Source organism: Microcebus murinus, chromosome 9, assembly GCF_040939455.1.
Source record: "Microcebus murinus isolate Inina chromosome 9, M.murinus_Inina_mat1.0, whole genome shotgun sequence".
Taxonomy (NCBI): Eukaryota; Metazoa; Chordata; class Mammalia; order Primates; family Cheirogaleidae; genus Microcebus; species Microcebus murinus.
Window position 1 is genome coordinate 50,684,245 of NC_134112.1, and position 18,363 is coordinate 50,702,607.

The window sequence follows — 18,363 nt, forward strand, 5'->3', positions numbered from 1 at the left end:
TAGCACCTTAACCAAGTAATCAGACGTGGTATCACTCATGGTAGGATAGACTGTGTTAAGTGACTCGTCATGCAATAGAATTTGAGTATACAGCATCACCTGGGAAGTGTGCTTGCAAAAATGTTTCATCTGAACCCAACTGAGCTTCTAGACTGGTGCTGTCCAATAGAAAAATAATGTGAACCACATTTTTAATTTTAAGTTTTCTAGTAGCAACATTAAAAAATAAAAAGAAACATGAAATTAACTTTGAAACTATTTTATGGAGCCCAATGTGTCCTCAATACTATAATTTCTACATGAAATCAAAATTATTAATGAGATAGTTTACATTCTCTTTTTTATACTAAGTCCTTCAGTCTGATGTATATTTTATGTTTACTGCCCCTCTCAATTTGTATGCAAATATCCAAGATATGGGACATTTTATAAGACAACAGTTCTTGTCTCTTTAAAAAAGTCAATGTCCAGGAAAAAAAAAAAGAGGATTTTTGGATTATGAGAGACTACAGAGATATAACCATCAAATATAATGTGTCAACCTTGATTATATCAGAGTTCAAAATAGAAAAAACCTATAGAAAATATTCTTGGTAAATTTGAATATAGATTGGATATTAGATGATATCAAAAATGCTATTAATTTTCTTAGATATGATAATGGTAGGTGAAAGGGTGATTGCCATATTTGCAACTTACTTTTAAATAGTTTCAGCAAAATATTAACAATGATATATACTGTTTTATATAGACAAAGAAAATACAGTCAAAATGCTAACAGTTGTTGAATCTATGTAAATTATATGGGTAGTCATATTATTCTGTTGATTTTTCTGTTTATGTGAAAATTTTCATAGTAAATTTCCATATAAACAATGAAAAAGACTCCATAGAGCAGAGGGTAGATATTCCACTTTGGTTTCTAACTTTTTATTTTTTTAAGCTTAAAGAACTATGACACAAATAGTTAGGTATATTTGAATAATAAGTATAGAGGGCATGTAAAGGGGAATAGTAAGGAAAATTGATCCTGCATGTATCTTCATTTTGTTATTGGTTCTATTATGGCCTACAGGCATTTTTCAAATTAGAGATTATATTTTAGATTAGTAGTTTTTATTGAACTGTGCTCATTGTCATTGATTTCAATCTGTTCTTAACTATATATTTTAACATGGGATTTTAAAGAAGCATATACATAGCTTTGATAATAGATAATACTGGAATAATAGTACTATTTGGAATATATGTATTTGCAAAGATTCTTTTTTAAAATGTTTGATGAGTGACTTGCTTTTATAAGCACTGTGTTTTGTGCTGATGGAGATAAATAAGTAATCTAGTAGGAGTGGAGAGAGTGAAGGTGCGTTTATGCAGTATCTCAAAAGTCCGAGGTCAACCCTTATAGGTTGATGGTCAGGGAACAGACTTGGCATTTAAATCTTGGCTTTGTTCCAACTGTGGGGCCTTGGACAAGTTAGTTAACTCTGCTCTCTCATGCAGTTTTCTCATCTCTAAAAGTAGGACAAAAATATGTCTTCCTCATAGAGTTGTTAATAGATCATGTGCGGCAAGTACTTACTAAGCTAGTACCTGGAACATTACAAGTTCTCCAGAGTAGCAGCAGTTTTAGAGAATGAAAAAAATCAATAAAAAACGTAGAACTGAAACTCAAATTATTTATAGCTATTTTTCTCCTTTCACACTGGTTCCAGGGAAAGTGAAACCATGACTTTACTGGAAATAGGGTGGGCCCAAACCTGAACAGTTATGTTTGTGTATTTTATGTGTTTTTATGCCTGTCTAACATCACTCCAAAGCCTAATATGGGTAAACCCTGGATTTTTTTCTTCAGAAGTTTCTTCACCTCTTTTGACCTCACATAGTGTAAAGAATGAAGACAAAGATGAATTAACCTTTTGAACTTAAAAATCTGTGCAAAAACAATGTGATTCTTTTCTAAAATAGTCTTTTATACATACAGAAGTGTAGATGAAGCTGATTTGTTATGGTTGGTTTGCATTCACATCCTAGGTGGCAGTTATATAGAGTGGAAAATGGGTTACAGAGTTGGATTCATTTGAATCTGGGGTCAAAATGATAGTTGACCTTCTTATGCCTGAGGAAAGCTTTTCGACAGTGGGCAGAACATCTTTTTGGGCTATAGCCATTATAGATTGCATTTATGTCAGAATGTCCATTTAAAGCTCCACATATTTTTTTTAGAATTAGATTTTCTCATTGAGAGTGATTTAACTACTTTTTTCCTTAGGCTAGTTATGACCAGCATCTGATTGTCACTACTCTTCATTAGTAAAGGGAGTGATTAAGAATAATATCTAGGTAGTGGATAGGTAGAATATCTATTGCTAGAATTACTTAGATGATATTAAGGGAATTAATTCTGGAGAGCATGAATGATTGTCTAATAAGAATAAAAACAAGGAACTCTTTTTTTTCAGTATAGATATTTTTCTAATTGCAAAAGAGATGTATGTGTATTTATCATAGAAAATTAGAAAATATCAAAGGCACAAAGAAGAAAATGTTTTTATAGAGATCCTAACACCTAGTGACAACTACATATATAGATTTCTAAGATATATGTAAACATATTTTTATTTAAACTTCATACATGAGATCATACCGTTAATCTGTTTTTTACTGAATACTATAGACATGTTTTGTTGTCCTTCTTGTTATTAAATATAAGCTTTATATTAATTTGATAATTTAAAAAATTTATATAGTTTTTAAAGTTTTGTGTAATTTTATTTCTATGTTTTTCAGTAAAAAAGAAAAGAAGGAAAAGAAACCAACTGTCAGTGCATTTGCAATGGTGAGTTTTGAATTCATTCACTATCAAAATACTTTGAAAATTTGACTTCTCTTGACACCGAACATAATGATTTCATCTGGTATAATATTTTCTTAGTATGTTAGTGAAGAGGCAAAATGAATTGGTTTAATTTAGTTTATTTTCAGGGGGAATGCTGATCTTCACTTGCCATGTGAATTAATCAGCAGCAGCTACCCTTCCTAGCCTAGATTTCAATATTCTTCTAGTTACTTATGTTGCCAGTAATCTGTAAACCAACACAAGCACTTCTCCTAGCAATGGTCTTTGCCATCTGGATAGAGGAAAGCAGCTGCCTTGAGTGGTGTCTTTAATGGCTCTGAAATATAGGCAGGTTTGAGGTCAAAGTCTCAGGCATCCATAATAATAGAAGGTAATAAATGGATTATTTATTGCTATGGTTTGGCCTGTGCTATACACCATATTCCTCTGTGCTGAATAGCTGGAAATCTAGAATTTGAAAACCTATTTCATTTTCTAATGTACCCACCGTGGTCTTTTACTCACATGTGGAATAAGACAGGAATTTTATAGCTGTGGCTGTTTGATCTCTATCTACCTGGATTCTTACTTTCTTTTTCCTAATAGTGCAAATTTCGGTGAACCGTTCCAGAGATCAGAACCCAGAAGACTACTAAACCAATTAAGTTATGCAGCACAGAATTTGTCATTTAGTCATAACACACCAGACTTTGTTTTTAAGGGGAGGGAGAGGATAGACTGTCTTGTAAAATGAATTTTAGTAAATTGAATATAAAAATAATTAGGGGAAAAACAGTCACATGACGTTTACACCGAGAATCTGTGGTTACCTTACATGAGCTTCATCTTCCTGTGCCACGACTGCTCTCGGCCACGGCTCCTTCTTTTGTTCTATTTCTATTCCCTTTGGAACTTTTGGGAGATGAGACAATAAATACACTTCCGTAGTTCTCAGATTATTTGAGTGGCGAAGTAACGGTTTTTGTTTGTTTTAGATTTCGTTTTTATATTTCCATACATTCTTGTATGGAGGGGAGCTTTTATGTTAAAGTTGGATTTATTCCCAAGGTTTCAGTTCTGTCATTTTGACACCAAAACATTTCTGTCTTTTGTAGTTTAGTTTTTTACTATTTGTAGTATATATCTTTTAAAAACTTAGGAGTCTTATATTTTAGAAAATTTAATAGACCTACTATATAGAAATGTTGTACTACTTAGATTTTCCTCATATCTTTTTCCTGTAGAGCTGACATAGGAAATGGTGAACCTAATTTGTGTATAAAACTTATAAACTGGGACATAAGTTAATAGTAAAATGCTGTTTAACGATAAAATGCTGATGTTATTGACACTGCTTATCAATAACAGGGCACACCTAATTTCCCCAGCAACACGTTGAGACAACACGTGTGGAATCCTATCAGAGAAGCTCATTAGAGACTCAGCGCCCAAGGTTTTTATTGGGGGCTGATCACGTAGGCACCCTCTCTGCCCAGCATACACTGAAACTCCAGATTCACAGAAGGAAAGCAGATGTTCGGCATAAACACAATATTGTTTATACGAACAGTTTGGCCGCATTTATGAGGTAGAGAGGTGGTAACCCCACCAAAATCCAAATTCTACATACCAGCCATGGGCTAACGTTATATGCAGGCCTTTCTAAACACATCAACCTCAGAGCAGCTATGTTAACTCTTTTCTGCACACGTCTGTTAACTTATTTGTCCTGTGAGACTTTTTGTCAGTCTGGAGAAAGTGATGAAAGTGGTAAGATAGATTCAACTTTTCTACTAGGCTTTATTTTATTTATATCAGGCCTTGATTCAACATGTACGGAAACACAAAAGTAGAATAAAATCTAAAGCAAGTGAGGAAGTAAAGGCAAGAAAAATAAAAGATGGGCTGCAGTTCTCACCCAAAATGAGCTTGGTAGAAGATCATACATTCTTGCCAGAATTGCGCTGTAGATTCAATTCTGAGACTTCTACTTTACGTATCTTATTGACACATGAATTTTTTTCTAAATGAATAATAGCTGGCAATGTTAAGTACTTCCTCTGTATTAAGCATTAGTTAAGGACCCCATGTGTATCATTTGACTTAATCTTTACAATAATCCTTTGATACAGGAAGTTGTGTTATCCTTATGTTCCAGATGAAGAAATGCATTCAGAAGTTAAATAATGCCTCCAGAGTCACAGGGTCACATAGCCAGTAAAGGGGGGAGGCCCAGATTTTGCCCAGACATGCCTATTTGTTTTCGTAACTGTAAATGTTTATGATAGTTTATGGTTGGTTAAATGCTTATCTGCCTGGAATTGGAGAGTTCTTTGTTAGTTGCTATCTGATGATTTTCTGCCACCTGCTCATGGAAGACTTTACCACCTGGCTCGATATCTCCCTTTCCAGGGTAGGTGCTCTTACCGAGTTGGGTGACTTTTATGGTTCTATGGGTCACCACTCCTCGACCTTCACAGCTGCAGCGATCTTAAAAATCTGCCTGTATCTGGATCTGTTCGTTCTCTTCCTTTCTGGTTACAACAGAGTTTTTTAGTTCTTAAAACTAATCACTCACTTGTACTTTGGCTCCCATCTCCTTTGCCTTCTCAAGGACTGGACATTATTGTTGTTTTTCTTCTGTACCTTCAATCTTTCCCCCTCATCTGGGTCTGTCTCATTGACCTTGATACATCAGGGCTCTTTCATCTTATGAATGCCCTTCTTGGAGCTGCTCTCCCCCCCCCCCCCAGCTCCCTTCACACACAAGAGTTGCCTTTGCTTTCTGTCTTGCTTTCACCTTCCAGTTGTTCTCAACATATTGTAGTTTGGCTCCTGTACCCACCGCTTGATAAATTCACTGGACATTTTAGAATTCCATCTTGACCTCTCAGCAGCACTGGACACTGCCCGCCATCTTCTTTCTTCTGTTTGCTTCTGTGATATCACAGTCTGCTTATTTTCCTTCCAGCTCTTTGTCTTTTTCTTGTGTCACCAGGAGTCAGGGATGCTATTGACCTTCCTCTAGTTTCACAAAGCCACTTCCAAATTATCTTTTGATCCTTCTGCAAACTCATTTGTCACTTGAGCATCACTGTGCTTAATTATACCATCTCCTATCCATTTTCAGTGGCATGTGCTTTCTAATTACCCCTCCTTCCTTGGGGACTTTTGCATTGCTTGCTTCTACTTCATCCACCCATGCTTCCATTAGTCTTCTGAGTATTTTGGTAATCTTATAAATATTAATAACTCCTAGGTTCAACATTTGCTGACCTCTTCAGTTCTAACAACCCTGCTCCATACTCTGCGTTAGTAAATTACACCTGTGGGCATGTCCTTGGGCTCATTGTCTGGTTGAGCTTTTTATCTACAAAGGTGTAAACCCAAACGTATCAGTCTTTGACCACAACTTGCAATTCCTTCCAGTTTTGCCCTTCCTCTTTATCATCCCCCTTTTAACATTGTGCAGTTGTTCCCCATTGCTACTGTGGGAAGATACCACCACCAATTCAGTGGCTTCAAACAACCAAACTTGTTACCTGACAATCTGGATTCAGATGTTTTACTGGGCTAAAATCAAGGTATTGGCAGGATTGCATTTCTTCTGGAGGTTCTAGAGGAGAAGCTGTTTCCTTCCCTTTTTCAGGTTCTGGAAAACACTTGCATTCCTGGACTCATGGGCCCTTCCTTTCATTACTCTTAGTTCAGCCATCACATCTCCTGTAGCTGACGCTGAGCCCCTGCTTCCCTCTTTTAAGCACCCTTGTGATTACATTGGGCCCATCTGGATAATCCAGGATAATCTCCCCATTTTGAGATTCTTAAAACATGCAAAGTCCGTTTTACCACGTAAGGAAGTACATTTACAGGTTCCTGGGATCAGGATATGGATGTGTTTGGGGGACCCTTATTCTGCCTACCACACCTGGTCAGACTTTCCTCAACTGCTCTCTCTCCTCCTAGTATCCCTCTTTCATTTTTGCTTTTCTGAAAATCTTCCCATAGCAACCACGTCATTATCACTTCAGTTCCTACCTTAAACACATTGAAAGCCCTTCATTTCCTCTAACCTAGAAGTTTGGCATGAAACCCAAACTCCTTCCTCTTCCTATGACTATAAAAGGCCCTGCATGTCTGACCTTCCTCTTCTCTCTGACTTCGCCGCAGACAAATCTCCTCCCTCTCTCTTGCCATAGAGCAATTCTGTTTATCCTTGAGACTCACCCAAGGGCCTTGGCCTTTGCTCTTCCTGCCTAAAATGCTGTGTCCCCAGATCATCACACGAACTGTATCCTTCCTGTGAGTGACGTCTCATCATGGATGTTACCTTCTCAGAAAGACGTTCTCTGGCCAGCCATCTAAACCAGCTGCCCCTGCCTGTCACTGTGGCATATTACCCTGTGTGGTGTTTCTTCTGAATATTTACCACTGTCTGATTTCTTGTTCGTATGTTTGTCTTTTCTCCGAATGTAAGCTCCATGGGAGCAGGAGCTGATGTCTATTTTCTTCACTACTGTATCCCAAATGCATAGAATAGTGCCTGGAACTTTAATACGTACTTAGATATTGAATAAATGTTGTGTATATCTGTTCCCTCTTTTACTATATGCACTGGAATGTAAGCTTTATGAGGACAGGTAGTTTGTTTTATTCATTGTTGTTATCAGTACCTAGAACCAACTTGACCTTTATTAGGTGTGTAATAAATATTGAATACATTTTGAATAGTGAATGAATGAATGAATGAATGAGTGAGTGAATTCACTGATTTCCCTCTCCACCCCAGGCACCATGCTATGGTCCCATTTGTATCAAGGCTGCTGAATATTACATAAACCTCTTTCCTGCTAGCATCTTCTACTTCCTTGTCCTGGGACTCCCAACCCTTGGCTTGCAGCACTGATCAACCCTCCGTTTATGTGGTTCTGGTTCACCTTGTCTCTCTTTCCTTTGAGCATCTAACCATTTTCTACTTCCTTTTTTTAAAAGGGCTCCACTTACAATTAGCTTATACCTCTGTGTTACATTTCACCTGAAGTGTTATAATTTTTTGTCTACCTGATCCTTGACTGTAAGAGCCTGAAACGTCTTATTAATTATTACATTTCCAAGACCAATAACAACACCTGTTTATATTGTATATTTTTATATCATATGCTTAATAAAAGTTTCTTGTATTAGTCTGGTTTTTATCATAACTATATAAGGTTTTCTGTATGTATAAATCTTTTCCTCATTTTGTAAATGTAGAAACTGAGGCTCAAGGCTCTTAAGAGATCCCCCCTCCCCAAAATCTCCTTCCTAATCAACTAGAGAGCTAGGGCATTTGACTGAGACTTTTGTCCTACTTAGCATTGTGTTACCACTTTCCTCAAATCTCCTCACCGCCTTCTCTCCAGAAATCAGTCTTGCTTCATGTCACAAAGAAATACGAGATTCTGAACTCTGTCAGCTTTGTCTTTATTCCTAGAAAGTTACTTGTATTTGAACTCTTATGTACTCTGTGGAAAGCAGTATACCTTTTTTTTAATATGTTTAAAATTTTTCATAATAAAACTTGGTAAAGAGCCAGGTGCTGTAGCATGCACCTATAGTCCCAGCTAGTCAGGAGGCTGCTGCGGGAGGATCACCTGAGCTCAGAAGTTCAAGTCCAGTGTGGGCAATGTAATGACACACCAATCTCTAAATAAAAAATATTTAAGAATTGATTTTAAAAAATTTGGTAAAGAGATGAGGCAAAGGTATGTCTCTTCATTTCAGACCAGAAGGAACAAGATAAGAGTACAAATATAAGTAACTTTCTAGGAATAAAGACAAAGCTGACAGAGTTCAGAATCTCATATTTCTTTGTGACATGAAGCAAGACTGATTTCCGGAGAGAAGGCGGTGAAGAGATTTGAGGAAAGTGGTAACACAATGCTAAGTAGGACAAAAGTCTCAGTCAAATGCCCAAGTAGATCTACCATTTGATCCCCCAATTCCACTACTGGGCATCTACCCAAAAGATCAAAAGTCACTTTATGAAAAACACCTGCACTCAAATGTTTATAGCAGCACAGTTCACAATCGCAAAGCTGTGGAAACAACCCAAGTGCCCATCAATTTATGAGTGGATTAATAAAATGTGGTATATGTATACCATGGAGTACTACTCAGCTTTAAGAAACAATGGTGATATAGCACCTCTTGTATATTCCTGGATACAGCTGGAACCCATTCTACTAAGTGAAGTATCTCAAGAATGGAAAAACCAGCACCACATGTACTCACCAGCAAATTGGTATTAACGGATCAACACTTAAGTGCACATATAGGAGTAGCATCTATCGGGTGTCGGGAGGGTGGGAGGGGGGAGGAGGGGATGGGTATATACAACCACAACGAGCAAGATGTGCAACATTTGGGGGATGGACATGCTTGAAGCTCTTACTCGAGGGAGGAGGGGAGCATGGGCAATATATGTAACCTTAACACATGTACCCCCATAATACACTAAAATAAGAAAATAAAAGGTATAGAATAGTAAACTTCATACATATATACCCATCATCTATTTTGATTACTTCCATGTTCTTCCATACTTTGCATTTATTCTTTTTTTTAATTTCTTAATATTACAGGGGTACAAATGTTTTGCTTATGTGAATTGATTTTGTACAGCTTGAGTTAGAGTTATAAGTGTGCCCATCACCCAGATATACCCATTAGGTATGATTTCACCCATCGTCTCCTCCCCCTCCCACCTGCTTGATTTCCTCTGGGTTTTACTAACATCTGTGCACATGAGTGTTGATCAATTAGTTCCAATTTAATAGTGAGTACATGTGGTGTTTGTTTTTCTATGCTTGCGATACTTCACTTAGAAGAATGGTATCCAGTTTCATACAAATTGTTGCAAAAAGCCTCAATTCATTTTTTAATGGCTGAGTATAACCCCATAGTGTCCATATACCACATTTTATTAATCCATTCTTGTATTGATGGGTACTTGGGTTGATTTCACAGCTTTGGGTTTGTGAATTGTGTGGCAATAAACATTTGAGTATGAGTGTATTTTTGATACAATGACTTTTTTTCCTTTGGGTAAAGACCCAGTAGCAGGATTGCTGGATCAAATGGTAGGTCAAATTTTAGTTCTTTGAGGAATCTCCATATTAGATGTTTCATTGGTTTACAGATTCACCAACAGTGTATTAGTGTTTCTTTCTTGCCGCATCCACACCAGCATCTATTGTTTTGGGACTTTTAGATAAAAGCCATTCTTACTGGGGTTAGGTGATATTTCATTGTGGTTTTGATTTTCATTTTCTTGATGATTAGTGACATTGAGCATTTTTTCATGTTTATTGTCTATCTTTTTTTGAAAAGCTTCTGTTCATGTCTTTTTCCCACTTTTTAATGAGGTTGATTTTTTTCTTGCTCATTTTCTTAAGATCTTATATGCTCAAAGTTAGGTGTAAAAGTTTTGTTACATTTAGCTTAAACATTTTTGTTAAGAAAATTACATAGGGATATCATATCTCATCACATCTGGAAACATCAAATGTCAGGGTATTTTTTTTATGACGCTAACTTTGATCACTTGATAAAGGTGATGACAGATTAGATCCCTCCATTGTAGAGGTAACTCTGCCCTCTTACAATTATGAAGGAATCTTGGGGCATTATGGGAATATCTTGTTTCACATAATACTTACAGCATTAGCTGATGATCCTCTGCCTCATGTTCTTGAAATAATTGTTTTATTATTGTCTTGGACATTGCTTCATCTCCATTTTCTTCCTGTATTTCCACCAGTTGTCTCTTTGATTTACCTATCAACATAAGACTTCATTAAATAGTCCTTCCTTGACATTGTATCCCACTCTAGTAACCATCCTTTCTCTTCACCCCAAGATCATCAAAAGGACAGTCAAAAGCCAGGCATAGTGGCATGCACCTGTAGTCCCACCTACTCAGGAGACTGAGGTGGAAGGGTTGCTTGAGCCTAGCATTTGGGGGCTATAGTAAGCTATGATTGCACCCGTGAATAGCCACTGCATTCAAGCCTGGACAACATAGCAAGATCCCATCTCCTAGGGGGAAAAAAAAGTCAAAATGCTATCTCTATCTCTTCCTGGATGATTTGGTCTTATCCACTCCTGTGACTTCTGCTACATACCCTAGAGCCACAGATCTGTGTCCCAAACTCTGAATTCTTTCCACACACTTCCTGGATTGTACTTCCAGGCTGAGCATTCAAACAGGGACTATATTAGACTTCTCTGCCCTCCTTCTGCTCCAACCCTTGCCTCTTCCAGTTTTCCCAGCTCAGGGAGGGGTGCCTCTAGCTCAATCTATTTTTTCTTACTACTTCCACACTTCACACCCCAAATTTGAGAGACCCCAGTCTTTTCTACATATTTTGTGATCTTTCCTATTTCTGCTTACTATTCCTTCTGGCTGGAATGCCTTCCTTCTTCTAGTCACTCAACTTTCAAAGCTGGAAGTAGAAGGAAATGTCACCTCCTTTATGAAACTTTTCCACAAAGGAGGGAATGACCATTGGCTCAATTTTATGTCTATTCTGTACACTATGCCATCAAAGCAGCCAGAGTACATATTGCATAAATTTTTTGCTTTGCCTTCCTTCTCTTTAAATCCTCTGAAGGCAAGGTTATATCTTTGCTATTTATGTCTGACTTTTATCTGTCATTATGTTACCAAAAGCTTGGCATTTGTCCTCAGGGCCAACTCAGAAGAATGAGGACAAGTGGTTTGGGGAGAAGGAAAGAGAAGTTTTTATTACTTTGCCAGCAAGGGAGGAAAAATGGGTAGACCTTTTTGTCTCAAAATCCAAATTTCCTGAACATAAGCAGAAATATACAGCTTTTAAAGAGAGGGCCCCTCATTTGTAGGCTATTGTGGTTAAGTGTTCTAATGGTTCCATCTCTGCCAAAGACAGAGCCCCACCTGGGCCCACCTGGAGGCTGGTGCTTGCCTGGGATCCAGGAATAAAAGGGCTTCTTTGCTTCTCCCAACTACTGGCCTGAAGCAGGGATGCAGTTTTCAGTTCTCAAAAAGACTGGGGGAAGTTTTAAAGAGACAGAAATTTTTTGCATATTTATTTTTCTCCCCAGGCCATTCTCTGTTCCAGTTGAGTAGGCCAACTGTAAATATTTGCATTCATGGCCTGCTTGTTTTTGTTACAGCCAGTGATAATTCTGGAGGCAAAATGCCCTGTGGTGGTGGTGAGGAGAGAAATCTTTGTATATCAACTACCTTCTCTTCTTGTACTGAGGAGTTTGATATTTAGTCCACTTTAATAGAGTCTTTAAGAGAAGATAGTTTCTGTACATCTCTTCCTCTTCATTTATGTTTTTTAAGGAAATGGATGAACATTTAGTTAAGACAAAGTACATGGTGGCAAAATTTAACCTGTGTTTCAGTGAAATAGAAAAAAAATATGCCAAAGTATCATTCTCTACTTAAGGTTTGAATTTGTAAAGAAAACGATGTTTTAGGTTTTATGTCATCAACCCAAACTTAGCTCCTTTGATTACATTTTTAAAAGCTAGAAAGAGTTTATATGCAAATACCTAAGTATTTATTTGATCTTCTTTTTACACCAAACCTTAACTTTCACTAATCATTTTATAATTTGACTTTGCTTTTTCTCTCCCTCTTTACGAGCTACCATTCACTGTTGCCAAGAACTATTCTGCTCTTTATTTCTCCACTTGTCAACTTAGTATTTATTCCCACTTATTATTAGTGTAATATCCATGTTAGCTAACTTTAGGATTGGTTTCTGTCTTCTTGTGAAGTATATGTAAGTTCTAAAATCTTTCCTTATGCTGCTCTGCCTTTTATGTTGTCTGATCTTTGTATCTCTATTTTGTTTTCTATTCCCTGCCTAGGCCTGTGACTTTATACCCAGTTTCCTTCCTACATCAAAAATCTGTTGCCTACAGCTACATGTCGAATCCACATGCCAAACCACCTGCCTCTGGGTTTATCCACAGCCTCCCACAGCTGGTTCATCCTGTTTGTTTTTGTTTTCTTTCATTTGGTTTTCTTTTGATTTTTAGCTAGTTCTTGAGTTGTACGGGAAAAGTATTAATTGCTTCCCAGGTGGGCCATGAGCCCATTCCTCTTTTTTTTTCCGAGACAGATTCTTTCCCCCTGGGTAGAGTGTGGTGGTGTGGCGTTATCATAGCTCACTGCAACCTTAAACTCCTGGGCTCAAGCAGTCCCCCTGCCTCAGCCACCCAAATAGCTGGGACTACAGGCACGGGTCACCACATCCAGCTAGTTTTTCTATTTTTAGTAGAGATGGGGTCTCACTCTTCCACAGGCTGGTCTCGAACTCCTGAGCTCAAGCAATTTTCCTACCCTGGCCTCCCAGAGTGCTAAGATTACAGGTGTAAGCCACCACACCCAACCCCATTCCTCTTACTTTGTCCTCTTCCCATCACTTTTTAGATCCAGAGAAGCCTGCCTTTTCTCCCTGTGACTCATCTAAAATTAAAGAGATTACACAGCTCTTCACTGGTCATTATGGCCATATTCTATTTTCTCAGGAAAAATGTTCCTTGGGAAGCATGCATCTAACTCATTCCTTTCCTCTTCCTGCTCACTATTAAGTTCTAATTATGTTAAAATCATTTTACATTTTGCTAATTCTGTTGTTCAGCATTGCTTCAACCCAAGCCACTTCCTTAAAGCAACACAGTGTTTCCTCTGAATGGCTTTTTGCATTCGTGTTTTTTCCCATGAGATGAAGAGTGCCTTCTAGTTTTATAACCTACAGCAACAGATACTGTATTATAATCCCACTGACACCAGAAAGAGGACCCTGAAAACTAGGGTCAGGCCTGAAGGCCACGGGGTTCCTTGGCTTCATGCAGGAAAGAATTGAAGTGTAAGCCTTAAGCTGGAAATGAAAGCAAAATTTATGAAACACACAAACAGCAAGCAGGCTACCCCATAGACAGAGTAGCACCTGTGCATTGCTGAAAAACTCTATTTATGGCTATCTCTTGATTATGTGATAAATAAGGAGTAGATTATTTGGGGGCTTTCTGGGAAAAGGGTGGAGATTTTTAGGAATCAACAGTTCCTCCTCTTTTCGTACCATATAAGGTAACTTCCCAGGGTTGTCATGGTGATTATAAACTGTCGTGGCGCTGGTGGGAGTTTCTTTTAGTATGTGAATATATTATAAGCAGGGTACAATGAGCTATGAGGGCGAGCAGAGTCATTTAAGTTACCATCTTGGCTCTTACTTGCCTTAACTAGTTTCTTCACTGCATCCTGTATTCCGGTTTTTGTGGGAGACCTTGGTTTGGGTCTTGCAACTTTTTAACAAGTTGGGCACATTAGTTTCCTATCTCATTATTAAAAACTTTTATAGTTTCCCAGAATGTCCTATCCTTCTTAACAGACTTCATATAAGAAGAGAAGACAGATTAAATCTAATGTGAATAATTAGGCCAGAACTCAATAGAAGAATCAAATGCCCATGTCTGTTTAGGCTATTGCAAAGGTAGAGGGTACCTTGGACTAGGATAGTAGCAGTAGTAGTCTGAAGAATGTTTAGATTTTGGATATGTTTTGAAAGCAAAGCATACCATCCATGAAACTGTACTAATTTTTTCTATGCTCTTCTTTTTTCTCCTTTTTTAGTTTCGCTATTCAAATTGGCTTGACAGGTTGTATATGGTAGTGGGAACGTTGGCTGCCATCATCCATGGTGCTGGACTCCCCCTTATGATGCTGGTGTTTGGAGACATGACAGATAGCTTTTCAAATGCCGGAAATGGAGGTCAAAATTCTCCAAACATAAGTAATCAAAGTAAGTATTACTTGTGGTACCAATTTTATTGGAGACTGGAAAACCAGTCACTTAGAGTGATGTTTGTGGAGTCCTTACTAAATACACACTAGTGTGTTTAGTCCTGTGAGAGGTAGAAGGTCTGAGCTATAGTTCATATTCATAATGAATTGGAGAAGATAATCTTTATAAGCATTAAAATATGCAATGGAAGTGATGGTGGAGATACATAGAAAAAGAGAGAGCTCTATGAAGTCAGAGATATTCTAGAAAGTTTTAGAAAGAAGTACAGGAACCTGATCAGAACCTTGAATGATAAGTAGAAATCTGTTATGATATTCCTTGACAGAGTGGATGGTTGTAAGGCAGGAGTCAAGGTGATCCTAAAGTTTTTAGCCTGAGAAACTGGAATGCAGTTACTACTAACAGAGATGAGAAAGATGGAAGGAGAGTAGGTTTGGTCAGGAAATTCTAGAAATTTAGTTTTGTACATTGTCAGGCTTCAGGCTTTCTGGAAGCAGATGCAGGAATAGAGAAATGGGTCCAATAGAAGTTATGTGTGTGTGTGTGTGTGTGTGTGTGTTTGTATTTTAAGATGGAAGAAATAGCTTGTCTGCGTGTTAATGGAAGTGATCTAAAAGAGGAGAGAAAGTGATATTTGAAAGAGAGGAAAGAGATTTTTCTGGAATGATAGCCTTGAGAATGGATGGGATTCAGTGCTCAAGAGGAAAGGTTTGCTTTAGATAGGAGCATGGATAGTTCTTATAAAAAAAACAGGCGGGAAGACAGTGTATTTGAGTGTTAGTGCCCAAGTGGGTAGATAAGGAGGAGAGAATCTGTGGAAGTTTTCTTCTGATTGCGTAAGTTTTCTCAGTGAAGTAGGAAGCAAGATATTTGGCTGATAAAGAGAGGTAACACAGCCCTCCAGGAAAGTGAATGAACTATTTAAATAATTTGGGCATAACTCTCTTTCTTTCCATTGCTCAAGTGGGGAGAGATAGATTGATATCTCTAAGCTTCCTAGTTCACCTCTGGTCAAGTATAGATTTCATTTAAACTAAAGTACACAAAGACAACCACTCAGTTTCCATTCAGGTGGTAAAATATTGAAAATGCCTGTTTGAGAATCACGCTGTGCTTCTGCCTGTGCTAATAAAGGGACAGCTGATGATCTCATTTATATATCAATAAGGAAATTATAGGTTATTTAAACAGTTGTGGGCCAAGTCTGGGAAGAGCAGGCCATCAAATGACTGCCTGAGGCTGACAGCTGAACTCTGATGGGCCATAATAAGCTAAGCTTGGGCTACATCCATTGGTCTCTTTTTTTAAAACTGCACACACATTTGTATACATTATATCTCTGTCACCCAGATATCAATTGGCTCTTACTCTTACAAGAAAAAAAGTCATCTCTGTAAGTAGAAGTAGTAATCGTTACCAGCTTACCTGGACCACCTACAGACATGTGTGATAGACTGAATGTTTGTTTCCCCAAAATTCCCATGCTGAGATCCTAATCCCAGTGTGATGGCGTTCGGAGGTGATGACTTTGGGAGATGATTAGGTCATGAGAGCAGTCCCCTCATAAATGTGATTAGTGCCCTTATAAAGGGAGTCCCCAGAGTGCTGCCTGGTCCCTTTCACCATGTGAGGACACAGCTAGAAGATACCAAATATGAGCCAGAAAATGGGCCCTCACTAGGCACCAAATCTGCCTTGATCTTGGACTTCTTCCCAGCCTCCAGAATTATGAGAAATAAGTTTCTGTTGTTTATAAGCTCCCCAGTTTATGGTATTTTGTTATAGCAGCCCAAATGGACTGATAGATAGTAGGGTGACTTAGTTACCTAATAACACACTTGAGTTCCAAACAGATGATGGTCTAGCTGTGAAGACTAGCTCCCTCCTGGACAGGCCCATGTGTCTTTATGCCAATCAAAGTCTCTGAGGCCAAACAGTGGCCACATCACCACACCTTGTCAGCTGGTAATTTGGACATTCATGGATGTCTGGATCATATGGCTTCTGCTGAGGCTGTAGATCATGATGCACTTATTTCCAGTCATTCCCATTCAGCTTACTCTTCCAGTCCCGGGAAAACTTAGGGAAGTGTTTGAAAGTTTGCCCCTGACACGCTCTTTAGAGGTGGTGTATTTATCAGTAAAATAGTAGGCTCTGAAGTTGGACTGCCTGGCTCTAAAACCCCATCCTTACCAATTTTTAGTTTTGCAGTTTGGGGAATTTTTTCATACTTTATTTGTTTAAAAAGGTTGGGTAACAACAGAACCTACTTCATAGGAGGTGACAATTAAATGGATTCATTCACTTAAGTCTCACTAAATAGAACCTAGTCATAAAAAAGTGCTCAACAAATAAATACTAGTCATTATCAACAGGAAACTCAGGCTTCCGTGTTCCTCACAACTTGCAATGATTTCATCTTTATAAAACTGTGATGCCACCTTAATTTTTATAGTTGTCGAAAGCATGGGGCATACTCAGTGCTTATTACAGATGTGAATAATCATCCCTTTAAGCAGCATTTCTTTACTACCTGGATCACCATCTCTGCCTTTCAGGGATGGCAGGTGTCCTTAAACTATGGCCCACAGGCCTAATTTGGCCTGCTGCCTCTTTTTGTATAGCCTGTGAGCTCAGAATACTTTTTAGATTTTTAAATCATTGAAAAACCATCAAAAGAATATATTTTATGACATGCAAATTTCAGTATCTGTAAATAAGGTTTTAATGAAATGCAGCCACCCCTATCATTTACGTACTGTCTAGCTACTTTCATCCCTCTGTGGTACATAGAGTAGTCGTGACAGAGACTGTAGGGTCTGCAAAGCCTAGATAGTTACTGTCTGGCTGTTTATAGAAAAAGGTTGCCAATCTCGGAGGTAGGATATTGAGTGAGGGGTTATTATCTTCGATCAATCCATCAATGAATTTGTATTAAAGCATTTTATGAGCCAGCTATAGTACATGCTCTTTTCATTCCCAACTCGCAGGAAGCTTAATACAGTGGGAGGGATGGACAAGTGAACCAACAAATGCAGTTGGATACAATTAGTACTGTGATATAGAGATAGACAAAATGCTCTGGGAAAGGAGAGGAGGGTCCCTGACTCCATATATAGGAATCATGGGAAGCTTGCAAGAGGAGGCGGTAACCAAGTTTGGTCAGCGTCTGCCTCTTATACAAAACATCTTCTTTGTAACAAGAGAAACTATTTTAAAATAAGGATTAAATAAAAGTTAATATGTTTCCTCTCTGCCACTCCTCATTGCCACCCTCCTTCTGTATATCCTTTCATGCCTTTCCAAAGGCAGCATGCTATCTCTGCGGTAACTTTTACTCTAGGACACTTGATACACTGTCACTAACCTGCTTGTCTGCAGATTCAGACTTCCACATACTCTAAAGCCTGCCTGGATAGGGCGGAATAACATCAAAGGTTTTGCTGCTGGTCTCGGATATGAGGGCAGACATGCTCTGTGATGCTTGTGGAGGAAGAACAAGCCTTCTGAATTCCTGAGGCTTCAGATGCTCTCAGACCTTTCTTGTTCTTGCCGTTCCCTAGGTGGACCCTCATTCTCTCTCCCTGGAGGGTGGACTAGATACCAGAACTGCCTAAGAGAAGTACTAGTCCTTGCTTAAGGCAACTTGGATTTGCTGAGGCTCTTGAAAGCCTGAGGATT

General features: G+C 38.3%; 1 protein-coding gene across 2 annotated transcripts in view; it reads left to right on the plus strand.

The window, feature by feature from the left end:
* The window catches only part of ABCB1 (ATP binding cassette subfamily B member 1), a 194,774-nt gene that overhangs the window by 107,407 nt on the left and 69,004 nt on the right, over positions 1 to 18,363 (plus strand). For both annotated transcript variants that reach the window (XM_012779549.3, XM_012779551.3), the window contains exons 3-4: positions 2,791 to 2,839; positions 14,511 to 14,679. In XM_012779549.3, coding sequence (XP_012635003.1) covers positions 2,791 to 2,839; positions 14,511 to 14,679 — 218 coding nt within the window. The remainder of the gene's footprint in view (positions 1 to 2,790; positions 2,840 to 14,510; positions 14,680 to 18,363) is intronic.